Below are 25,774 nucleotides of genomic sequence, written 5' to 3'. Positions count from 1 at the left end.
CGCTTGAGATATTCAAATCTAGCGGTTAGTCACGAAGAAACGGAAGAAACTCGTCGCGGCGGATCGATGTGTTCGGTATGGAGCTCCATGTTTCCTCAATTATTGCAATTATTCGAGTCAAAAAGCGAATCTCACGCGTTGAGAATGGTTGCAAGTGTTTTGTGGAATGTTCGCTACGAGGAAATTCGTGTGAGCGTCGGTGCACGCCAAGGTCGCGTGCTAGTTAACCAAGGTCGCCTCCTGCGTGCCGTGAATCGATCGGAAGGGCTCACCCCGCGTCTCACCCTGTTTTCCGACCAAATGCACGGAAGAAAACGCAGCTTTTGAAATCATTTCCAGGTATGTGCGCGTACTGATTTTTGTTGAGATATTCCGACTTCTAGTTCTACGTTCTAGGAATCACCGTTGCGATTAATTCGCGGCGTCGATTATTCTTATGTATCGCAACTTTTACGCGGAGATTATGCGCAATATTCTTTCATCTTTTAATCAATAACTTGAGACAATTTCGTTAATGTTAATGTTGAGAGAAAGGACAGTGCAATTTAATACAATTTAATTAATAATAATAGATTACGCGTTAAAGAAAAAAATAGCATTTTTATTTACTGTGCATCCAGTAAGCAAAAGTTATTCAAGGTTTCAAAGGGAATGAACATTTCGTCGATAAAACAGGCGACTGCAGATCGCCTTAAAGTTTACCGCTGTTTTCCTGAGATGGCGAGTCGGATTCTGTAATTGGTCGCGGTTGGGTGTTCGCCGGTACCAGCTGGTGTTGTTCGAAAGGAGGAGAAAACACAGACATATCGTATACTTCAAAAGCATGATTTTCCGTGTCTAACAATCGTGCGACTGAACGCTACTATGAACGCGATTACTCTGATTGCGCTGCTGTTTCTCGCTGAATCGTGCCACGGTACTCTGTCACCACCAGCAGGGAAGAATAAGAAAGAGAAAGGAAAAGCCAACGATAAGGTAAGTATCGAGTAAGTGTCATTTGTGTATTCAAGCACTCGGTGTCTCTCTCACCTCTGAAAACAACGTTTCTCAAGTTGCTCAAGGGTCCCGTGGACCAAGATGTTTTCCATAGGAACTTAGTGGTGGAGAATCCTAAGCAGCAGGACATTCTTCGCGAGTCTGGTCAGCACTATCAAGATACGGAGCACAGGAGATTCAAGGGGGACGTTCTGGGATATTGTACACCTGTAAGTGGTTCCTGCGGCTACTGCGACTTGGCTGTTTAGCTAAGTAGAGCATCACTGGTTGAATTATTTAGAGTACATAATCTGCTCTCTCTCATAGTGGAACGGAAATGGCTACGAAGTTTCGAAAACGTTTCACGGTAAGTTTACGATAGTATCGCCGGTATGGCTCACTCTCTCCTTTGGCAACACGTCGACCTACCAATTGTCCACTCACTCCGTTCAGAGTAAGTGGATAAAGGAGATGAGAAGCAACAACAACGCCAATCACAGAGTGAAACGTGAGTTAAGAATAGGATTGATCTATTATTTAGTATTACTGCATTTCTGATATTGATATTGTCTTCATGTTTAGTTATGCCCAGGATATTGTTCGAGCACTGGGCGCTCGAGGACATTATGAGGCTAGTGAGCCATACAGAGAGCCAGAATCACTTAGTAATATCTCTCTTGAATACCGCCGAGGTATAATTTAAATCACTGTGTAATTTAAATATTGTGTATATTCTAGAACTATCAAAGTGCAGCGTTGCAGGAGTTTTGTACTTGCAGACTTTCCATTTCGATGGGTACGTCTTGGAAATATGGAATCAGTTTGTTTACGATGGTGCGAATCTACCTACCGTCACCTCCATCGTGAAAACCATCGCGCAGAGACTCGGCAAACACAATTTAGATGTTATACTAGCGATACCACCGTCTAGAGGGTACTTTTGATGAGATGCGTACATCCCGCGCGAATTTCACTTCACTGTTTTATTTTTGTCTCTCTCCCGATCCTTTCAGCGCACAGGTGGAGTTGTTCACGCGGCAGCAGTTCAACGATTTGGCGCCGTACGTGAGAGCCTTCTCGCTCATGACTTACGATTACTCGAATATCCAGAAACCGGGCGCGAACAGTCCTCTCGATTGGGCCAGGCAGTGTGTGGAGACGTTAGCCCCGGAGAAGGACGATCCCAGACGAGCTCAGATCCTGCTGGGTATCAATTTTTACGGTTACAATTACACGCCGGAAGGCGGTAGGGCGATTCTCGCCTCCGAGTATTTGGACATACTGAAGTCGTTCAAGGGGAAGATTCGGTGGGACGACAACAGCAAGGAACATTTCTTCGAATCAAAGTAAGATGATCTCTTTGTCGAGTATCGCTTCCGTCATCATCACATTTATAATTGTTGCGAGAGGCCTGTAATGTTTTGTGTGTACGAGATTGATGTATCCATTTCAGATTACCTGGAGGTAACGGCTATGTCTTCTATCCTACTTTATATTCCATCAAGCACCGACTGGATCTTGCCAGCGAACTGGGTACGGGGATCTCGATCTGGGAACTCGGCCAGGGATTGAACTATTTCTATGACTTGTTGTAAATGGTCAAATAACTTTGCACTTTTACATAGTCAGGATTTCTTAAGACTTGTATATGTAGAGAGAGAGGGAGAGAGAGAGAGCGTGTACATAAAAGAGCAGCGAAATATATGTTCCAACATTTTTTAAGTCTATTGTTGTACATTGTACCTATGCTCGTAGGCTTATCTTAAGAAATATATCACACGATTTTCACGCAATTTTCTAGTCTCGGTCTAGTGGAGTTTCAACGCATCTATCGCTTCGTTAGTTTCACTTATATCGTTCGTAGTTTCCATCGAGTTGCGACATTTGAGCGTCATCATGGTCTGCGGTCCTTTTAGGATGTGATACATCAACGCCCAGCACATTTTTGCTGGTAGTAAACTGATACATGAGAAATTTATGTGTATCGACGTACCAGAATATTAAAGTACACATTTTACAGCACATTTGTTGATTACCAAACTTACCATTTGAACGGCAGCAAGAATCTTAGGATTTTAGGTAATATTATCAACATTTCGTTCGTTAATAAACCAGCGACCACTTCCTCGGCGACATATTCTGGTTCAAGCATCGGCATAAATCTGTATTGAATTATTTGCGGTCTGATTTACTTGAAATTATGATAAATTATAATTTGTATGATAATGAATTATTAAAATCGTATAGTGTAAGCCTGCATTTAGCCACGAACCTGGGTTTCACTCCATGGAACATTCCAGTGTTTATAAGATATGGGCAAACCAGAGTCATATGAATTCCATCGTACCCATGTATCTTAAAAAACACATTACATATTTGATGCAATTAATAATAAATGAAGAAAACCAAGACTGAAACTTTAACGACTATTTATCATTTTATCGATATTTTACATACCTTAAGCTCGGTGAAGAGGCTTTCATGGCATCCGATAGCGGCGGACTTTGTTGCGGAATAATCGGTGCAATTGTAAATCCCCATGAGCCCGGCGACGCTCGCTATCGTGACGATGTGGCCGTTATTGTTCTTCATCATGTCTTTCAAGAATGATTTCGTAATCTGTGATAGGCAACAGTACACAAAACGTGTAACAAAAAGCTCATTTTAATTAAAAAATTGAGTTTGATAGTTTTTTTAGATGAAACATCTTTTCTGAATATTTTTTTAGCGATTTGTAATATTTAACACTCACCCAGTAGTGCGACAAAACGTTCACTTTAAACGTCCGTTCGATCTCGTGATCGGGCAGCTCCATGAAAGTCTTTCCGTACACATATCCAGCGTTATTCACGAGTAGGCTGACCTGCGAGACAATTATTGATCCATTAAATGCTTTTTCGCAAAAAGACTTGCTCATTTGTTTTCTTAAAATCATCGGAACACTTTTAGTTGACACGAAAAGTTACGCGAGATAACTTTTCACTTACGTTTCCGACCTCGATCTGCACCGCTTTCGCGGTGCGATAAACTTCCTCCTTGTTAGTGATATCGCAGTAATACGAGCAGCACTTGCCACCGGCTCTCTTGATTTCCTCCGCGATCTCGGCGAGACCTGCGTGTGCCATTACTCGACATCAGGATAGTCACGCATTCGATTCGCGTCTTCAGATTTACGACAGAGTTAAATCAAACGCGATTATCGGGCACGTAGGTACGCGCATATATTACCCGCACGCTCGCGCACGTTTGTGCAACACCCGCGGGAAAGTTGTTAGACTCACACGTACGATTGGGAGAAACCACGTCAGGAGAATCATGCAATTGTAAGGAAAAATGAACACATGTGTTTATGCACGAACATGCGAAGTTTCGTTTGACGCGAGCTGTTATACGTTCCGCATGTGGAAAGTATTGACAACCTTCCTCTTTCTCTTTGATCCTCCAACATCCAAGGCAACTTGTGTGCACGCGTAAGTTTTGTACTCTGCATTTATTCGCTAATGAAGTTAAAAAGTCTCATCGCTCACCACTTTTGTTGATGTCCCAGATAATCACGTGCGCACCGAGTTTGGCGAGTTTGATCGCAATCAGCCTGCCGATCCCGCTTGCCCCACCGGTGACGAGGGCGATCTCACCCTTGATCGATTTGGCTCGGTATCGACGAGGCGTTAAAGTCAGCAGCACCGTTTCGGTGAAATAAACGATCGCCATGCCGACGAACAGCAGCAACCCGTAGATCGTTTGCGCGCCTTCCCTGAAGCTCGTCATCCTGCAATCTGGATGTTCTCTGCTTTGTATCGCAGACCGGTGCTTTGCGGTGTTAGTGCTTTGCATTATTCGGTATGTGGATGCAAATACGCGATTGTACAGATTTCTTTAGGTTTCCTCGCGTCTCATTGTATTGTGGATGATTTACATAACGTTTCTTATGGAAAGTTATTCAGACGGTGTCACACATAAGTCAAATCATGGCACGTAACAAAAGTTTAACTTATTGTTGGACTGTAATATATTTGAAACTCATTAGAATCGTAGAGGGACGCTTCTGCCCCTTGTCAGATAAAATCAGCGCCGACTGCTAGCTGGTGAAAGCAAGCCAACTAGCAAGATGAAAGTCGCACCTTTCATCCCAATTTTTTAACCATCCGCGAGAGCAACGTTAGCTTCTAATCCGCGAATCGGTTAATATTGCGAAAATTATTGTACCATTATTCATATGTTTTTTAGTTGCTCGTTATACATGATGAGTTTTGAATGAGAGCAAAACAGGAAACGGATGTTACCTGAATAGAGAGTTACTGGAATACTTTTCCCGATAATTTGTGTATAATAAATTAAAGAAAATGCTCAAAGCTTTTGCGCACTTTTTGCTACAATGGAAGAATCGACAATGCATGTTGTCTCTATTTCACATTTAAAAATCACGTTATTTATAGAGCAAAATACGACTGACAATGTAAACAAAAACCATGATTATATCGGGAACATGTCAAGATTTATATCTTAAATTATTACCATACGTTTACGAATCACAAACATAGTTTCTTACGTAGCTTAGTTTTCATTATATTCTTCTCGATTTTTCAAACATGATACAGTTAAATTTAATACGTACTTTTTACATTATAATATAAATCTATTATAGTAGACTCTGTCCAACATTAAAGATCGCAATATCTAGAGAAATTATTTGTTATTTACACATACGAAGAAATTTATTTCAAATTTTAATTTTCAAGCTAAATGGACAAACTAGAAGCTCTACTTGTTACGTGCAGAATATAGAACTACGCACTGATAATCACGTCAACCGAGTTTCTAACTTAAAAATGTTTCTTAAGGTTTTTTAATTTTTGCCTTAATTTAGCTTAAAAATTACGTATACTTGATTAAATTACGTATGCTCGATGCATAATTGTCTGCCAATTTAATCCGCCAAGAAATGACAAGTTACCTGTTGTCAGATAAATGTTCATTCAGATAGTGTCTGAGGTTTGAGTGGCGGTTTTGACGGTGGACGGTGGTTTTCACAGAAATTGCAAATTAAATCGCGGTCTAACACAGTAACCGACGAGGATGCAGGACGATGGACTCTGCCTCTTCGCACAGTGCACTACGCTATGCTACGACAAATACTGAGCGTGCAACTAGGAGACGGCTTGCGCCTGCGAAATGCGCTCGCATTGCAAGAAGCGCGCGCCGTGGAAGTGTCGGGTCATGAAGCTATTGCCTACAGTACGAGCAGGACCTACAGGATGTATTGTGTACCGTCGATTTCCCCTAATCCCCTCCGCTAAGGGTCATTAACTGGAGATTCATTCCTTTTTTCTGTTTTATGTTTTAGTCACACTTTCCGCACCACCATCCTCCGCGCGCAGCGTGGCTCGCACGCTCGTTCCATTCTTGCGACCGGACAGCGCGGCTGAAACGAGTAGAGGACTTGGGTATCCTGGTCGGTGAAACTCCGCTCCGGTGCGTGACCTGTGATTACCGTGCACGCGATTGCACGGCATCTCTATTTACCTACCTGCCGTAAAACCGATTTCGTGACCCGTTCTTGAAAATCACGTCATCCTAAAATCATGTCACTGTCGAAATCGAGCGCCCGTTTAAATCCGTCTCGTCGACGGAGCGCGTGCCTTCTTCCTTCCTGCTTTTCATTTTCGACCAGTTTCGCTATCTCGACACACTCTTTCCCGTTAGGTCTGTCGGTGTAATTTTACTATTACGACGCCACAAGATTCTTGTCTTTACTAATATTTTATCTTACTGTCATCGAATTTTGACACGAAACTTTTATGTATGGTATAGTAAGTTGCGGGAATGACAATATGCCCTTTCGCAGGGCATTGCATGTGACCAAATGTTTTGTCACTAAGCATCGTTGCGTAAAGCTAGACACTGCGATCACGCAAACTGCCGGCGAATATTGCATGGTTGTAGATTATAGAAAGCTGTTTGATTGGGCAAATGTTTGAGTGCGCGAAAAATGCACATTGGCTAATACCTTGCCCTCGTATGATTATAGACTTCCTCAGATTAGGTTTACATCAAGATATTGGGTCGTCCGGAAAGTTCGTGCCGATTTTGAAGGAAAATTCAAAGGCAACATTTTTTTATGTCGATCAATATTTATTGACTTATGTATGCACCGTTTTGTTTCACAACCTTCGTCCATCTTTCACGCAACTGGAAGATTCCATTCTCCCAGAACTTCTTAGGTTTCTCGGCGAAAAACTCCTCAAGGTGGTTTTTTATGTCGATCAAAGAGTCGAAGTTCTTGCCGCTAAGAGAATTTTGCAAAGACCTAAATAAGTGAAAGTCTGAAGGTGCAATGTCTGGTGAATACGGTGGGTGAGGTGGCACATCCCAGCCAAACTCCAACAATTTTTGTCGGGTAGTCAAAGAAACATGAGGTCTGGCATTGTCCTGATGGAACACGACGCCCTTCCTATCGGCTAATTCTGGACGTTTTTCCTGAATCGCTGTCTTTAATTCGTCCAGTCGCGAGCAGTACTTATCTGCATTTATCGTTTGGTTGTGTGGTAGGAGCTCATAATATAGGATTCCTTTCCAATCCCACCAGACACAGAGCATGACTTTTTTTGGACGAAGGCCGGCTTTCGGAGTGGTTAATGCTGGTTCATTTCGCTTACCCCAGGATCTTTTTCGTTCTACATTGTTGTAAATGATCCATTTTTCGTCACCCGTCACTAATTGCTTCAAAAATGGTACGTTTGCGTTGCGCTTGTACAGCGAGTCGCAGATGGAAATGCGATCCATTAAATTTTTTCGGCCAAATTATGCGGAACCCATATATCATAGCGACTTACGTAACCAAGCTTCACTACATGATCGTGGACAGTGGTTTTCGATATTTTCAGTATCTCTGCTAATTCGCGTGTCGTGTAGCGCGGATTATTCTCGATCAGTGTCTTGATTTGGTCATCATCAGTAGTAGAGGGTCTGCCCGAGCGTTCTTGGTCTTTAAGGTTAAAATCACCAGCTCTAAACTTAGCGAACCACTTACGTACGGTTCCTTCAGCTAAAGCGCTTTCTCCGTAAACAGAACATATCGAATTTGTTGCTTGTGAGGCATTTTTGCCTTTCCGGTAATAGAAAAGCATCAAGTGTCTAAAATGTTCTTTGTTTTCTTCCATCTTGAAAAGAGTACAAAACTGACACGAATCAATTGATCTGAAAGAACTTTTTTCCTAAAGATGCGTTGAAATGTCACCTTTAAGCATATGTATATAAATCGTATGTTTTCAATAACATTGATATATTCAGACATGTTCCAACGCCATCTATTAAAAATCGGCACGAACTTTCCGGACGACCCAATACTAATTCTTAATGTATGTATGCCACATCTCATATTTGTTGGAGGAAACATCCGCCACAAGAAGGTACGTCAAGTTCTCATAAAAAGCAAGTTGATTTATCCTCTATGTCGTTACATCACGACACAATTCGATTGTAATTATTGGTTTATCAGGTTGTTGCATAATTTCTGTCGTATTGTAAGGAAAAATCGGGAAGAGAGAAATTAAATGAACCCTCAACACTTAAAATAACATATTGCGAGACTTACCTTTACAGCGAATGATATTAACTTGACAGCGAGCAGACTGACTGATCGAGCACGCCAGCTCGAGTTTTTTGTTTATTATTTCGGCAATATGAAGACATTATCAAAAGCTATCGAGCTTACAAAAATTAGCTATAAAAATTATCACTCAAGGACTGCCAATCGCGTAAGTATGTTTCTTATATGGTTTTAACTATCGTCGCTCTAGCTCGCCGATGCTTACTTTGTCAGCTGTATTTCGTGCGCTTATCTTCGACGTGCAATAAATTGTTATTAGAATTGTGTTTGAACTTGTGCTGCTAGGTAGTATGCAACCAATCTAGCGCAGTTCAAAAATAAATCTAATAATAATCCATGTCGAAGTGCAGGAAATACGGCGGAAATTATGCAATGACCTAATTACGCATCATGTGCCACATATCGTAAACATTATATCCTCTTATCTTTCACACATCGAGCAAATATTCTGATCGAGTGGTCGCGATCGGTCAATGCGGCCGCCGCAGCTGAATTTACCGTGCTTTATCGTAGTCTCATTTCGAATGCCGGGAGAAATGCGGGTAAATTGAAGGTGGAAATATTTCCCCGGCTGAAACCGGTGAAAGGATGACGCGCTGCCAAACTGGGTCGCTAACAATTGACCTGGTGCACGAGGTGGAGAACGATGTACAAGAGCGAACGTCAACGTGGAGATGTTGTGTCGCGCGACAGATTCTGCCACGCCATGTATATATATATATATGTGTGTGTGTGTGTGTGTGTGTGCACACGACACGCCGAAGATGGAATGAGCGTCTTTGTTTGCAGGACAGCCGATATTTCGATCACGAACCCGCAGTTAATTATTCAACACACTGCGACTCATAATGAGCGCGTGTATCGACGAGCAAATAAACCTGCCGGAGGACAACACGAGGAATACATCTGCATTGTGCGTGTCGAAGCAAATTATACGGCGAAGAGGGTCGTTGAACGCGCGAGCGATCTTTTCCTTGAGGAATGGACAAGCGAATTCAAAGGATGAAGAGCCGTGACTGTTGTGTCCGGCAATCCTGATGCGAGTGCGAAAGGAATAGAGGGATAAATTGATTAACTGACGTTCTCTGGGTGTTTATAGATTTCTTTTTATATTTAATTATATATCTAATTATCGATGATTTGTCCTAGATATGTCTGCATTTATTAACATAATGATTATGATAATCATTTCCGATGAGAGGAAAATAGTTGGCCTTAGTAACTGTTCATTATTCTATAATTAATTTTTTATATTAGAACATATAAAACATGATTTTAATGCAATAATTCTAAGAATTTGCTTTTTTACGTTAAGATGAATTGTTGATGTAATGTGAAAATTATATTTCAATATTAATTAATAAGTTAATATTCTATACGATTTGCAGAAATATTTATCTCTTTGTTATACATTAGTCTTGAAAAAATTAATTACAAAATTCACATAAAATGGACTTTTATGTGCATATGGTGATTGATTTACATTTTAAGATTGGTCGCTCCATCTTTGCTTAAAAGCGCAGCTAAGTGCTTGATAGATTTCACTTCTTCGCAGTCGATAAAATACATCTCGAAAGATCTATGTTAAAGTCGATAAAACAGTTTAAGATCTCTGGATCGCAGGGAGGATTTCGGTAGCTTTTCGCTAAGAACAAATTCAAACAGAAGTATGTATCGATACGTCTTTCAAGATCGACAGATTGTGTGCTCAACATTATTAACTTACAATTAGCAATCATTTTGGAAGTGCTTATTGAATTAGATCATCTGTTTACATAAAACAAGAAAGGCAAAGATTCGGATATTACATATTACTGCGCGTGAATTATGTATATTACGTAATTACATGGACACATGAATAATTTGTTCGCGCGTTTCTATACTGGAAAAATAAAAATTTATCCTACTATTTATCTTATCAATGATTAATAAATTAAACAGTAGTTATTATAAATGCATATTTTTTCCATGTATCTGCGTCAGAAATATGTCTGAAAAAGAAACATACAAAAGAATGAAAGAACTACGTATGTATTATAGAAAAAGGAAATTAATATTTAGAAGAGAGAGGAAAGTTTGACATTTTACAAATATTGTATCTATTTATGAGTCCTTCATATATATATATATATTATGACCGCATTTTTTATTTGTTTCTGATCAATCTGCATTAAAAAGATACTCTTGCGTGCGCGCAAGATACTTTTTATTAAAATCCGATCGGCCTCGCCGTTAAAAGAAATCTTATATCGCGTATGGCCAATCGCTGTCTTCAGAATTGAACCTCGGAATTTAGATTGTGATCTGTGCCATGTCAGGACCAGGGTCTATTTTGAACGAACCACTTTCACTCGCTCTGTCCTCGAAATTAGTCGTCATGAAACTTCGTAAATTTTGTGCGTTATGCTCGTTGCATTTCCGTTGTTTTTTCTAAAGACTCTGACATTGTTAATGCGACGCTGCATTCATGATAATGCTAATACTCGATTAGACAATTGAGGCTTCTGTGAGACTATACTGGAAAAATAAAAATTTATTCTACTATTTATCTTATCAATGATTAATAAATTAAACATTAGTTATTATAAATGCATAACAGAATAACGTTTAACGTATCACAAGAGGATTCTCACGAAGACTGTGACGTTAATTGATTCGTTATCTGCAGATTTATGAAACTGTTTCTTTTCTTATATCTCTCTTTCTATATGATAAAAATGCGGCGCAAATTGTTATTTTCCAGGCGTGCTGACTACTGTGCACAGTAAACTGTAAAAACATTATATTTAATCGTATTTTTGCTCGAATACTTCTTGTCCGTTATTTTTTCTCAGGTAATATGCATAGTTCTGCAGTGGAATTTTACCAAAAAAACCAGCACAGACTGGCCAATATTGCAATATATGTGCACTTACCGTGAAACATTATGTTTCTTGATTAATCTGTTGCGGACATACATTGCATTTGCATACGATCACGTTTGTGTCCATCCTTCGGTTATTATTAGTTCCAAGACTAATAGAATTACTATTATCTGTAATATAACTTGGTGAGTTGCAACCACAACCTCACAAGAAATGGAGAAGATCCACTTGAGATAACTCTTTACTGACGTGCCTGTCATCTTCTTTTTCAGTATTGTTCCTTGCATATAAGTATTATCATGTTAACTTCATGCAATACATCTTTGTCGTGAAATTACAAGTGTATACATTGATCAGAAATATTTAACGATTTATATTACGCATTTTTAACACTTTTACACGTCGATAAATATCTGTATATAATTCTTACTTAAATTCTCGCCAAGGCATTGATAAATATTCAGTAGGTTTTGTATTTTTAAATATTGACAGTTGCTTTAATTGATTACGTGTTTCCCAAAGATCATCAGTTTATCATTAAGCTCGTCGATATTTCTCTTATTGTTGATTGATTTCACAGAATCGATTTTCTGTGAACCGTTTATTATCTTTTTCCATGCTAACAAACTACAAACAAATTAGCTATTGCGGTATGCTTTGCTCACAGTAACATACACTCACATGTAACTTTTATCTACGCAGATGCACCGTCCAAGTATCAAATACATTCGCATCATTTTTGTTCTGAACTAAACCTATGGAAACATTTAAATATAACACTCACATTACATCAACAATTCATCTCGACACGAAATATTAAATTAAATGTTTAGAGTTACTGCTTTAAACTTACGTTTTAATGTGAGGCATTTATTACAGAAGTAACAAGAGCAGTCAATAAGGCCAACTATCTTTCTCTCTAGGCTATAAACGTTTTCTCTTTTTCTTATCGTTTATTGTTACTGTAACGTGTCTCACAATGTGAAAAAACAGATAACGCAATATATTTCTGATATCTAGCAATCCAATACCGTGACTCAGTTGGTCACTCCATTTCGATCGTCACAATAGCGATGCAGTAATAATAATCTACACACGCACATGTATGACACCAGGCGTGCATAAATGCGTGTGTGCGTCTACGCGCCGGTACGTGGAGCGAGAAAGATACACACGTATAAAGGATCTGCAACGAGGTGCGTTCTCGCCGGTTCGGCGATCATTGGCGAGGTGAAGGCGCAACCGAAGCAACGCGTTCCATTCAGTATACCGACGACCATAGTACCAAGTGCTTGGACTCGGCACTTTCTGCGAGGTACGTCCTGTATCGCGTGAAACACGTGCGTACGTTCGTGCCTCTTTCTATCGTCTCTTCTTTCCCTGTGGCACCTCTTCAGTCAGCAGATACTTATGCGGTCTCCTGCATAGGTCGATTAGCGACAGGTGAGAATAGAATTTCTCTGGTCACCCTTAATTAGGTGATTAGAAGATCTGCCTAGAATCCGGCAGTGTTGCTCTTCCGCGATGCATTTTTCTTGCCACTTTTCTTGCTTCCAGCGAGATGAGCTGTTGTCTTCTAAATGGCGTGATTGCTTTATTTAAAATCGTTACAGTTCAGGTTTACCTTCGCAACTCGGATCGTTCGACGGTACGGGTATAACATGTATTTGTAATAAATTAAAAAACGAAGGACTTTCGATACTTACGGCGGTATTGTGCTTCGTTATGCAACGTTAGGCTCGTTCTCTTGCGATATGTTGATTGCTGCTCTCCATCTTTTAGTCCGCCTCCTACGGCGTGATTACAGGCACATTAAGGCAATCAGACGGAAATCAGGCTGCGGGTTCGATGATCTACAAGTGGAAAAACGCAATGACGTCGAGGATGAGGGGGTTTCGTACAGTGAAAGTCAATCAATCCTTCAGGCAAGACCGGTTGAGAGACGTCGTCGTTGCAATGACATAAATAAATTTGCCGTTCGCTACTCGTCTATTACGATCAAACGCGCGGAATATGCGATCGTCCCACGTGCGGGATGCTGTTCGGAATATCGAATTTTTGGAAAATCAACGCGTCGATTCACTTCGTTCCACTTTACGGTGTGCGAGCGATCAACTCTCGGTTCCACATTCTACGGTTACGTTTTGTGGAATGTCCCAGAAAAGCGAATATCCTTCTCATCGTGTCCTCTTGACCGGTTCGGCTCTTCTCTTCTCTCTCCTCTTCATTTTTCATAGACCACATAGAGAAAGAGTGTAATTACTTTTGGTTACCTTTGTATCTGAATTTTAAATTATGCTATCGGAATAAATCTTAACTGCCGCATAGCTGACAATTTTATGATGCCTTCGACGTTTTTTAAAAAAATAATGAATATGTAAAGGATACCGGTTTGCTCAATTTTTTCGGCTTTAATTCGGTGAGACCTGTTACAGCTCGCCATTTGACTTAATTTTGCATAAATTATTACAATCACTGTGTGTTGTCAACGACAGGTATAATAAAATCTGCTAAAACGCGCGTGCATGAGACCAACGCCATCGCGAGAAGACATTGTCGAAGTCAGCGATGATTAATTGTGTCAAGGACATTTCTCTTGTGCGGAAACCTTGGTCGCTTCAATGAGCATGATTAAAAAAATGAGCGAAGAAGTAACGTTGTCGTCTTCTAACATTGATTTATGACTAATCTCTGAGAAACGTACGTTTCTGTTATTTTCATTTATATATATTTATATTAACATACTACACATTATTGCGTGAAAAGAAAATGACTAGAATCGCAACGTGAATGCTACAAAGAGACAAACGTAACGTCCTGTATTCAGTGGTTTTTTCTCCAACGTGCGATTAGTACGCCGTCTCGATAGCTTTCACGATCGACATATTTATATTTTCACGGTCTCCTTGATTTATTGGCGAAACCCTCGTTGAACCTAACAGTCCACTTTCTTAGACTGGATAATGCTGGGTACACACAGTGGATGAAAGCTGAAGTGCACGTTGCTACCGTGTTTATTCAATGTCGAGGAAGTTATGTAAAAGGTGTTCTATAACCATTACTGTTATTAGTATCAGACGTAACTCACTTAGGGCACTTTAAATATAAACCTTTACATACTAGTCTTTCTTCCACGAAAATATTTAAAGAACCTGTATTTCTCCGTGTGTGTAGTTAATTGCTGAATCACAAACTGTTCTAAATTCCTGCAAGTAATTAACACGAAAGTCATTAAAGTTCTTCGATACGTATATCTAGCGACGAATGATAAAGAAGTGCTGATAAGGAAAAGGGAAACTATTAAACCACTTTCGTGGGAAACACAGGTTTTTAAAATATCTCGATAAAAAGATTTGCTGAATCACCAATTTAAACTGATCAAACCCGATTCAAACCACCGAATGTTTTGCCATATTATAAACGTGCTTCTTATCTGAAACTTATCTGTTTTCACCCGTTATACAAGCAAAGACGAGTTGAAGATGCCAACACACAAACACGTACACAACTCTTGTTCAACGCGATAAGTGTAATGATGTTTGATGACCTTTCATATTTTTTTACTTTAGGGAGTCGTGCTGGTCGTCGGTCGTTGCCTCGAAGCCGGGCTTGGATGTTACAACTCCGTCGGCGTTACGCGGAGTAAGAGGCTGTGGAATCGATCGACCGGATTACAGAGAAGCCGCGCAGGGAGCTCGACGACGACAAGCGAAAGCTATCGCTGGGAATCGGATTTGCGCGACGACGACGAGACCACGCTCCCACGACACGTACGTCTCAGCCAGCAACATGACGTACCTGCGCTCGATCGCGGATATAATCGGCTTCGTGATGCTGTCGATCATCGCTTTGGTGAGGGGCATCATCTGGGCGTTGATCCCGAAGAAGTACAGGATGAAGAGCATAAATGGCGAGATCGCCCTCGTCACAGGGGGTGGCGGTGGTCTAGGCAGGCTTCTCTCCCTCAGACTGTCCAAACTGGGCGCGATTGTCGTCGTGTGGGACATCAACGAAGCCGGTGAGTACTCAGAATCACGAATCGATAAGCGAAAGAAAAAATGTCGACTTCGACTAGTTGCCACGTGAAGAATCGTTACAGCTGTGGTATTTTAATGCGTTAGAATTGAAATCTTGACATATGATAACGTTAGCTTTAAAAAATGCGCATCTTAAGAGACCTGCCGGTTCAAGGATACGGATATACACGTGTAAGGAAGAACACTGGATATTTTGAGCGTTGCAAATGAAGCTAATTAACGCAATAATTGAATCTTTCTGCAAAAGAGGAACGAATTTGTATAAACGTTTCATGTGACTCACACTTTCAGTCTCTGCGCCTCCTAATAAAGATCGCAGGCAACTCGAACATTTGAACGAGTCATCGTGAAAAAGATTAAGGATCACGAGTACGTGTCTGGCGTAGAATCGAAATTACATGGACCGTCGTCGGGGAATGACACGCAGAATATGCACCCGTATGACTGACCACGAGATGCCAAGAGGCTCTTCTCCTGTCGCAATGATCGCGCAATGATTACTCGAATCAAATCGTCAGTTCACGCGCGTCCCAGTATACGTTCCACGCGGAGAGATTGAAACTCACGATATAAAAAAGGCAGAATTTCAGTGGAACGACGCGTCTCGCAACGATGTCGCAATAATGTAAATTCGGCCGGATACAAATGAAGGGGAGAAAATCATTTCACGTACGGCTGTGTAAATAAAGGTCGCGGAGCATTCAGGAAGCGTTAATGGCCAGTAAAAGTCGATAATCCGATCGCGAAGGACGCACCATAAACGCAAGGCCGATTCGACTTCCAAATTTCAGGGTCGATGCGGACGCGCACCGATCGTTAATGTCCCTTAAACACTCGAATGACTCTCGAAATATGACCTGCAAAGCCATCGGTATATGAATGTGACCGTCGCAGAGTGAATACATATGCACAGCGGAAAGGAAACTACAAGAAATTCAATGAAACATTGAGAGGCGCGATTCAATTGTAGCACAAACAATTTCTTCTTAAATGTTCTGGCTCTTGTTCACCATTATTCATGAAGTCATCCAGTTTCCATAAATGTATTCCTTGAAATTTTCACATGCGTCATATCATGATGTGTCTCGCATTAATAATACATTATGTTAATTTTGTCTAAAAACTGCATACAATTCTATGAGTGAGTTTTTTCGAATGATTTTCTAATGAGCATCATATGATTATAGATCGTTTAAAACATGTAAATTACTCTGGACAAGTAAAGGTCGATTCAGATGTATCTTGTCCCGTATCCGTGATGTATCCGGTCCGTACACGTGCGTGCACTGATGCAAATGTCATCTCCATAATTTTATACGAGAGTTTTTACATTTCAGTATCCGCATCAGTGTCCGATATTGAAACTTAATCTGATATAAAATTACGGAGATGATATTTTCAGTGCACGGAGCGGATACGGGTATACCTGAACAGACCTTAAATTATCTTATTATCACATCCAAGTTGCAAATATACATATGTGTAGACGTACACGTTATTTATAAAATACTATATAGGACTTAAGATTATTACGAACATTGCAAAGTCACGATATTTTAATCAATAACTCTTTGCAGGTTTATCGTGCAGATATGCGTATAAATATCGAGTTTTTGCTTGTTCTTTCTTTTGATTTTTTGTATTCAATAATCTTTGACCAATTGCGTTACTAGATATATCTCTGACTCGCTTAATAAATTATCTTTCGATAATTACTTTGTTATTCCGTCAAGAAACAATTACCATACTCGTACGATTTTACGTTTCAGAATATATTAGATATCTACGTTTACATGATAAAAAATCTAACTCCACTGATAATTATTAATGCGATACGTATTTTGCATTGGTAACATTGCTTCATAGATTTAATTGATTTAATCGCTTTACTGTACTTTGTATTCTTATGCTCCTGCGTTTTCTGTATAAGTATGTGTTGGATATCACAAGTGTCTGTTCAACCCACTACAATTGAAATCACTTGTCACCAGCATCTTTTCGTAATAATGACACAATTTTTACACGAGATTTGTCGGAATTCATGAACGTAACAAGACGTTAAACTTCAGTCAACGGCAATTGTGAGCGATGTGTCCGATATAATAGTTTTTTTAAAATGATTATTAACTATTAAATTAGTTATATTAAATAATTATTTAAATTAGTTTTATTATCATATTTATATCTTTTCACGCTTAATACTTTACGTATGCAGTTTTATTACCGACGCGATAAAACTGCACTTTTTTAAAATAAAACTTGCGCATAGATCTTCCGAGTCAATGTTTTCCAATGTTTTTATCTATACTAACATAAAAACGATTGACACATGCGTCTCGTCTTGATGGTCAAAGAAATAGCACATGTGCTTCGTATGTTCAAGGTCTGCTGGGCGTATCAGCTAGATCGGGTTGACCGGCAAACCGGTTGCAAAAATTCCGCGTCAAATGAGCGCTGTGCCCTGCAAGCGCGGGCACCGCGCAATGTTTAGGTGCCGCTTGTGATTTTATTGCCAGGTTTCGGACGTAATATGAGCACGTAATGCGACTTAATGCGTAGAACAACGTGCAAATTTGTCGCCTATTTTTACTCTTCGCAAACAATCGTGCTCGCAATCACTGAATCAATTGATTCGCTGATTAGCGTTATTCGCAAATGAATTATTTTATGTGCAAATGAATCCTTTCGTGGCTCAAATCCCGTTAGGTGCCTAAGTTTTGGCCTGTTAACACGAATAATAAATTGTAGTGAAAGTATCGTAAGAGTTATATGTTTGCATTGGCATTTTCCGTCTGACACACGAGTGGGACAGTTACTCCTTTGGCGAGAAGCCAGAGAGGGAAGAGAGAAATTATAAAAGATGGGCATTTTCTCATTCAAAATTGATTATATTAAATTGTGTGGATTTATATTATGCTTCAATTTTCTAAATACATGTATACACATTATATTTTTCATGCATTTACGCATATTCACGTATATATCTGTATTAAATGATTATCTAAAGAAAATAATTGTAATAGATAACTAGATCAATTTTAATATCAGTATAGAATATACTAAAATAAATATTGATATTGATAGTTGCAGAATTATTATTACGTTCGTGATTGTAAATATTATTAATTCCAAAACATAAAATGGTCGTTAATAATTATTATTTCTAGTTTCTTGACTTACGGTGTCGAAAGATGTTACATGGAATATCATTATTTAAGCCTGTTAGGTCTAATTGTTGCAATTACACAGCACGCAATTGAAAACAGTCTAAAGGGATGGCAACGCTGCATCGTTATTCCTTAAGAAGTGGGACATTATTTATATACAGACGTATAATACGTAATAGTAGAGCAAATTGAAATTAGCGAGAAAGTAACAACGATCCCAGCGATCTGTTAAAATCACCTTTCTCTTTCTCTCGATACTTTCTTCTGCATCCAATAATAACTTTTACTTGCAACGCAGTTGTATAATTGCTCCGTGATACAAATCCGTACTGTGCGTACGCAACACTGGCCATTATCGCTGTCGAAATATGTCGAATTAAAGCGTTCGGGGGAATTAACGGAGCGGTTTTTATCCTGTTCTCAGGCATCGAGGAAACTGTTAAGCTGGTACGAGCCGCCGGTGGTACTTGTTACGGTTACGTCTGCGACTTGTGCGATCGGGAGGACATATACAACAAAGCCAAAATCATCAAAGAGGAGATCGGCAAGGTATAATTATATCGAGAAGATGTTTAACTGCGCGACAATAAACGACGTACGGCACAACTACCATCGAGATTTCTTACTGCAATTAATTCTTCTTTCATCAGCTGCGACGATTAAACTCACCGAAATGTGACCGAGATTTGAAATAATTGTGAACAAGAAAAGGTAGAAAAATATTTAACAAAAATGTACTACGTTTAGTGATATACAGATGTATCGATGATACGTTGAAGCTCTTGTCGGATGATATTTTTAATAGAATAGCGCGAACGAGTTATATATTTTTCTCTCTCTCTCTCTCTCTCTCTCTCTCTCTTTTTCCTTTTTCACGTAAAATTGTTTGAGAAGATCGAGGTTTTTCTATCATTTTGTTACGTAATTTTTTTTTATTTTTATGCAATATATATTTATATATGCAATTTTCATATCTCGATTATACAACGCGAGAGATGGCTTCTCGAGAGGCAGACAATTCGCGACTCGTTGTGCTCGATGTTGGATTGTACTTCACCACAGACGAAATTACGAAAGTCTACGTTGCGCCATAACGTTGCGATATGCCGGGCGATGTGTAGGTCCGACCGCTCTCAAGAACCGCGAAATGAAAATGGCATTTCATGGCTCTACGTATCCACTTTTCTTCGTCTGTGATTATTCTCACTATTCTTATATACTTTACGTCGTTATAAAATATTTTCATGGTTCACGTCCCCTCTTTCACGGCACATTTTACACGAATATTCGACACAGTTTTTACGCGAGATAATCGTTCCGGCGTGCTTTACTTACAGGTGTCAATTCTGATTAACAACGCGGGCGTTGTTATGGCAACGAAACTTCTCGACACTCCGGACAAGATGATCATCCGGACGATGGACGTTAATATCATGAGCCACTTTTGGGTGAGTCAGAATCAATTCCAGAAATTCATCCGACGCTCCGTGCAAAATCCGAGATGAAATCACGTACTCGATCTATTGGGTTGTTCGGAAAGTAATTTCGTTTTTCACAAAGCGATGTCGTTAGTCGCGTTCCTCGATACTTAACCTTACTCTAAGCGGCAAATTCGTTTTATATTTTGACAACTGACATTTCAGACGTCATTTAGTATCTTATTGTGTTGCGATCTGTCAAGTAATTGTTTTTTGGCATCACATCAAACATGGAAAATCAAAGTGAGCATTTTCGTAATATTTTGCTTTTTTACTACTGAAAGGGTAAAAATGCAGTGCAAGCGAGAAAAAAATTGTGTACCGTGTATGGAGAAGATGTATTGAGTGAACGTCAGTATCAGAATTGGTTTTCGAAATTTCGCACTGGAAATTTCGATTTGAAAGATGCACCACGTTCAGGTCGGCCAATTAAAGCTAATGACGAGAAAATAAAGGCTCTGGTGGATGCAAACCGTCGCATAACAGCACGCGAAATTGCTGAAAAGTTAAATTTATCGAATTCGACCGTTTACGATTATTTGAAACGCCTTGGATTCGTTTCAAAGCTCGATATTTGGGTTCCACACAATTTAAAGGAAATTGACTTGATTCGACGCATTACCATCTGCGATTCATTGTTGAAACGTGGAGAAAATGAACCATTTTTGAAGCGAATCATAACTGGAGATGAAAAATGGATTGTTTACAACAATGTTAAGCGAAAACGATCATGGTCCAGGCAAGATGAACCCGCTCAATCGACATCCAAGGCAGATATTCATCAAAAGAAGATGATGCTTTCTGTATGGTGGGATTGGAAGGGAATCGTATTTTTCGAGCTACTACCAAGCAACCAGACGATTGATTCGAAAGTGTATTGTCGTCAGCTGGATGAATTGGATGCTGCCATCAAACAGAAGCGACCAGAATTGGCGAATAGGAAAGGTGTCGTATTCCATCACGACAATGCCAGACCACACACAAGTTTGGTCACTCGCCAGAAGCTTTTACAGCTTGGATGGGATGTGCTACCACACCCACCATACTCTCCTGATCTGGCACCATCCGATTACCATTTGTTCCGGTCTCTACAAAATTCTTTGAACAATGTAAACTTCGATTCAAATGAAGGCGTCAAAAATCACTTGGTTCAATTTTTTGTCAATAAGGAGAAGGACTTCTATGAGCGTGGAATCTTAAAGTTGCCAGAAAGATGGCGAAAGGTAGTGGAACAAAATGGCCAATACATCACTGAATAAAATTTTTTTTAAATATGAAAAAACCGCCTTTCATTTTTCCTTGAAAAAACGAAATAACTTTCCGAACAACCCAATACATCAACGATGGTAGAGCAGTTTAAACGACGTTGATTGACGTATGTTGAAAACCTCTATCGGGACACTCGTGACAATTTAAAGATGTTCTTGTTGTCTTTGTACAAAAAGAGGAGGGATCTGAGATCGACGCAAGATGCTGCGAAAAGAGGTCTCGCTCAGTTTCACGCGTTCTCCGTGCCTCTCGCTCGTAGGTTTCGCAACGCGACGGTGTCGAAACGATTTGCGTCTCGCAGCTGCGATATCACGGGCTGTGACAATATTCTGAATTGTCAGGTTCGCCCTCGGCGACGAAACTGGTGTCTAGATTCAAGGATCGCGAGTGCCATTCGGATATCACGGAATAATTGTCCGGCGGAGAGGAATTCGGTTCGGTTCCTCCTGTTTGTTGCCGTTGGTCAGGTGCAAAAACCGGTCGGATAGGTGCAAGCGGTGGATGTAGTATGTTGTAGTCTTACCGTTGCGAAACGTACCGGTCGGCGGCTTGCTTGCCAAACGCAAATATAATTCCTTAATTTGTATTCGTACTTAATCGACGATTCGCTCTAGCGAACTTTCGTCCTCTTTCATTTTGGCGAGAGAGAAACAGAATCTCACAATAATTAATTTCACCTGCGCTAATGTCTTACTCATAGTAGTGAATCCAGAATGTTCTAATCGTGTATCGTAACGATACGTTTTTCATTATTTTGTATCGAAGGACTACATAATACGGAAAAATATTATACTCTGTGCTCTTATTGCATTAAATAAAACGGAGAAAGATTAAATTTAGTATTATGCGTAAAACAATCAGTTTCAAAAGTTCAGTAAAATTGAATTAACTAGAGCGTAAAATTAAATTAAAAAATAATGAAAGAATAATTGTGCAAGAGTAAAGTAGCTTAGTATATCAGATTTAACATGAAGGAAGATGAAAAGTACAAGGTAAAAATCACTCACCGGGATGTTCTTGACATCTTTGTCGAATGTACAAATATTCGACAAGGATACAAGCACGCAGTTTGTCTGTGATAAAAAAGTGACGTAACAGTACTGATAGTTATCGCTCTTGAGTTTACGTAAGGAATGATAATTCACATGCATTGCACATTAACATGTGCATGGAAGATGACACAGAATTTACGATTGGAAGAAGTGACGCTAATTCATGCATTTTATCGTAATTCCTTCAGCTTTGCTTGAACAGGGTCAAGGTTGCTTTTCTTTCTGTTTGAAAAAGTAATACAATGTTCGATCTAATTGTAATCTCATGCAGTAGCATTTTATGCGAACATTTAGCGACTTTTATTCGCGCAAAAAATTAGTTGAGTGTGTTTTAGCGCTTGTCTCGTAAATCTCATCGTTTTACGTCTCGGTGAGTCGTGCTAGGAATGCTGATTGCGTGTCGATTTATGGATGGTTCAATTTTCCTTTTAATCTGCCAAAACAATGCAACTGTGACGTGTTCCATCTAAGATATTCCTCAATGTTAAATCATTAAAGTTGTTTTTTTCTGATAATGAGATGGCTGCTTCCCTGAACTGCGAGTTCTCTTGTTTTTTTTCTTAAACACCGAGAATTTTGTGGAATTTAATGATAATGTAAGTAGGCAGATATGCAGGCAAGTTTTACAGATAACTATAATTTTTTATGCGTCGTTATAAATTTGATAGAACTTCGATGTAAGTGGAGGCAGCTTCTTGGATCTTTAAGTCAATCTTTAGTCTCTTTTTCTGGATCCTTAATTTGAACATGATCGTCATCAGAATTAAGTGAAAAATTCGACTAAATGTCTGTTGAATTAATGAAGAACAGAAAATTGGTGCAAGACCGGCTAAAAGCAAAATACAACATCCGTAAAAGTGGGTTAACGACTTCGTGAAGGAAACTACGCGCGACGGCGGCGGAATGGACCTATGGATCTCGATGTCACGGTCATTTCGATCGATCTTGCCATCCACTTTCCAATACTCCTTTCCACTTCCACTCGTGATTCCATCCGCTCGCGTCATATACATTATACCGCAAACTAGCTGGCTCACCTCAATCGTTTATCATTCTTTAATCAATCCTGCCTGATTAAAGTTACATTATTAATCTTACAGCTGTGCAAAATTATTTTTTACAATCTATGTAAGATGTGTCCCCCATAATAAATTCTGTAAATGTTTAAAAATTATATATTAGAAAAACAGTAACTGTGCTGAAAACGTTGATAATTGACGCTTTCAGACCGCGAAGGCGTTCCTTCCGGCGATGATGCAGGCCAATAAAGGGCACATTGTAAGCGTGGCGAGTCTGGCTGGTCTATGCGGAGTAGCGAACTTGGTAGATTATTGCACATCCAAATATGCGGCGGTGGGATTCGATGAATCTCTTCGGGTAGAGCTCGAGGTAAATTATTACATCACGCTCCACTAATATTGTACGAAACAACACATCGATTGCTTCGCGGAGAATATTATTTTATTTCTCGTCTGATTGATTCGTTTGTTTCCGGTCCTTAGAGCGAAGGATATAACATCAATACGACGGTCATATGTCCTTACTTCATCCGCAGTACGGGCATGTTCGAGGACGTTCAGTCGAGGTAGTCTTTATTTAGAAATCACTCTTTTAATGCAAGCTATGAAAAATATTAACGTAATAACGAACTTATTTGTTCTTAAGAATTCTTTTCCAGAGATTAATGGAAAACGTCTCAATACTTCTATATCTTGAAATATTTTAAAAGATTTGATTAAGTGACTCTATATCGTTGTTTGGCACAATATCTGTGATATCTGATGCAGGTATCTCTCGACCCTGAGCCCGAACGACGTGGCCGATAGAATCATAACGGCGCTCAGATGCAACGAAAAATACGCCATCATCCCTGGCTACTTGCAAATTTTGCTAGTGCTGAAATGGTAACCGGTTTACTCTCTTGAATTTGTTGTCGTGCATGTGAGCATTGATTGGCGAGATGCTAAAATCCAGTGAACTTGCAGGATGTTCCCACCTGAATGCACCGCAATGTTCCTTCGCGGAGTGGTCAAGCAGGTTTCATTAAATAGTCCACCGAGTGCATCGACAACCACCGAAAAGGAAGAGATGCGCAGCGTGCCGACGAAGGATCAAAACGGCGCCGCCATCCATCAGCAATTAAGCAGACGCGTCTCCAGTTCCGAGAGGAAGCCTTGAGTCTCCTTGTCTTTTGTCTTGGTCCTGGCATGTGATAGTGCATATGTTTCTTGCGTGAACAGAAGCAGCCGATGAGAGAAACGTCCGATCCTAGTAAATTCTGCAGACTGGGCGAAAAATCTTAGTCTAAATCTAGATGGGGATTTTTATTTAGAAGGAGCGAAGAATATTCGAAATCGATTTGTATCAAACAAATCAAATGTAGAGAAATACTCTCGTGATAATCATCTCGTTAAATCTTTTACTAACAAGATCGTCGATCGAAAGGTGTGATCCTTGTCTCTCGCGTGACACGTTACTTCTCCACGCTATATAAAATTGCAGAGGCATTCTTTTATCGTAATGTTAACTACAATTGTTTGACGGAGTTTTCAAATTCTGCAGAGTTTCTTCCAGAAATCATCGTCTTAGTTAACTGCGCGTTGTACGCGCGTGAGAAATATTTGCATTATAAACGCGTACAATATGGGTATTATTGTATGTTTAGATACAAATGCCAAATTTTTGTCTACAATTACCTACGAGTTTAAGTTTTCCAAAGCGTAGCTTTAAGTGGTACACCGCGTGTGTCGCATGTGACGCAATGTGACATCACGTCAAATACATAGGTGAAATGTATTATATAATCTAAATTTTCCAGCAGTTACTTGGAAATTTAACGGGGAAAAGTTTCGATTAATTATTTATCTTAACTGTAACACGAAACGCAGAATGTTAAAGCCATCAAAATCTTACATCTTCGATATTAATTATACTGTATATTTAAAGATTTGTACAAAGAAATTATTTTTTATAACGATTTTATCAGCATGGAAAATGACGGTAAGAATATCAAACTGTATATCGTTTTTATAAATAATTCTCTAGTAATAGCTGTCATAGTTCTAAGCGTACAATAGCAAATGAACTTTCTACACATATAATTCCTATTTTCTTAGCAAGTTAGTGATAGATTTTAATAAAAATCTACCAATTAATCCGTTATTCATATAAAATCATAATCAGTTTATTAATCCTACATCCACAGTGCCATAATCTACCTTTATAAACGCAAGCAATTAAATGCATTACATAATTGTGTTACCACATCTCTGTACATATTTTATAACAAGAAGATGTAATAAACTATACTTGTGTGTATTCTA

General features: G+C 39.5%; 3 protein-coding genes across 5 annotated transcripts; 2 read left to right on the top strand and 1 right to left on the bottom strand.

Annotated features, from left to right (window-relative positions):
- Window positions 1–135: 135 nt before the first annotated feature.
- LOC105286227 (chitinase domain-containing protein 1) lies at window positions 136–2,698 on the top strand. The gene is made up of 8 exons (XM_011351022.3): window positions 136–339; window positions 640–975; window positions 1,053–1,205; window positions 1,303–1,483; window positions 1,558–1,667; window positions 1,755–1,909; window positions 1,989–2,321; window positions 2,429–2,698. The coding sequence occupies exons 2-8, from the start codon at window positions 865–867 to the stop codon at window positions 2,568–2,570; spliced, it is 1,185 nt and encodes a 394-aa protein (XP_011349324.1). The 5' UTR covers window positions 136–339; window positions 640–864; the 3' UTR covers window positions 2,571–2,698.
- Window positions 2,679–6,111, bottom strand: LOC105286228 (short-chain dehydrogenase/reductase family 16C member 6). 2 transcript variants are annotated; one of them, XM_011351024.3, is made up of 8 exons: window positions 5,930–6,111; window positions 4,503–4,751; window positions 3,963–4,087; window positions 3,728–3,838; window positions 3,433–3,594; window positions 3,248–3,330; window positions 3,021–3,137; window positions 2,679–2,934 (listed from the first exon to the last, which is right to left on the bottom strand). In XM_011351024.3, the coding sequence occupies exons 1-8, from the start codon at window positions 5,949–5,951 to the stop codon at window positions 2,784–2,786; spliced, it is 1,020 nt and encodes a 339-aa protein (XP_011349326.1). In that variant the 5' UTR covers window positions 5,952–6,111; the 3' UTR covers window positions 2,679–2,783. The 2 variants fall into 2 exon arrangements, with proteins under 2 accessions (XP_011349326.1, XP_019889494.1); XM_020033935.2 differs by lacking the exon at window positions 5,930–6,111 and having other exon boundaries at window positions 4,503–4,951.
- Window positions 6,112–12,633: 6,522 nt separating this feature from the next.
- Window positions 12,634–25,771, top strand: LOC105286229 (estradiol 17-beta-dehydrogenase 11). 2 transcript variants are annotated; one of them, XM_011351027.3, is made up of 8 exons: window positions 12,634–12,763; window positions 15,018–15,466; window positions 19,077–19,201; window positions 19,990–20,100; window positions 23,679–23,840; window positions 23,954–24,036; window positions 24,239–24,355; window positions 24,437–25,771. In XM_011351027.3, the coding sequence occupies exons 2-8, from the start codon at window positions 15,238–15,240 to the stop codon at window positions 24,627–24,629; spliced, it is 1,020 nt and encodes a 339-aa protein (XP_011349329.1). In that variant the 5' UTR covers window positions 12,634–12,763; window positions 15,018–15,237; the 3' UTR covers window positions 24,630–25,771. The 2 variants fall into 2 exon arrangements, with proteins under 2 accessions (XP_011349329.1, XP_011349328.1); XM_011351026.3 differs by having other exon boundaries at window positions 12,744–12,891.
- The last annotated feature ends 3 nt before the right edge of the window (window positions 25,772–25,774 follow it).

Source organism: Ooceraea biroi, chromosome 13 (genome assembly GCF_003672135.1).
Source record: "Ooceraea biroi isolate clonal line C1 chromosome 13, Obir_v5.4, whole genome shotgun sequence".
Taxonomy (NCBI): domain Eukaryota; kingdom Metazoa; phylum Arthropoda; class Insecta; order Hymenoptera; family Formicidae; genus Ooceraea; species Ooceraea biroi.
This window is presented reverse-complemented; position numbering and strand designations above follow the sequence as displayed.

Coding starts and splice junctions, on each gene's coding strand:
- LOC105286228 (XM_020033935.2), bottom strand. CDS start 4,809: ATGCAAAGCACTAACACCGCAAAGCACCGGTCTGCGATACAAAGCAGA. Junction 4,088..4,502: donor CTGGGACATCAACAAAAGTG/GTGAGCGATGAG, acceptor TGGCACACGCAG/GTCTCGCCGAGATCGCGGAG. Junction 3,839..3,962: donor TGCAGATCGAGGTCGGAAAC/GTAAGTGAAAAG, acceptor ATTGTCTCGCAG/GTCAGCCTACTCGTGAATAA.
- LOC105286227 (XM_011351022.3), top strand. CDS start 865: ATGAACGCGATTACTCTGATTGCGCTGCTGTTTCTCGCTGAATCGTGC. Junction 1,206..1,302: donor TTCTGGGATATTGTACACCT/GTAAGTGGTTCC, acceptor TCTCTCTCATAG/TGGAACGGAAATGGCTACGA. Junction 1,910..1,988: donor GCGATACCACCGTCTAGAGG/GTACTTTTGATG, acceptor CGATCCTTTCAG/CGCACAGGTGGAGTTGTTCA.
- LOC105286229 (XM_011351027.3), top strand. CDS start 15,238: ATGACGTACCTGCGCTCGATCGCGGATATAATCGGCTTCGTGATGCTG. Junction 20,101..23,678: donor ATATCATGAGCCACTTTTGG/GTGAGTCAGAAT, acceptor TGACGCTTTCAG/ACCGCGAAGGCGTTCCTTCC. Junction 24,356..24,436: donor ATTTTGCTAGTGCTGAAATG/GTAACCGGTTTA, acceptor GTGAACTTGCAG/GATGTTCCCACCTGAATGCA.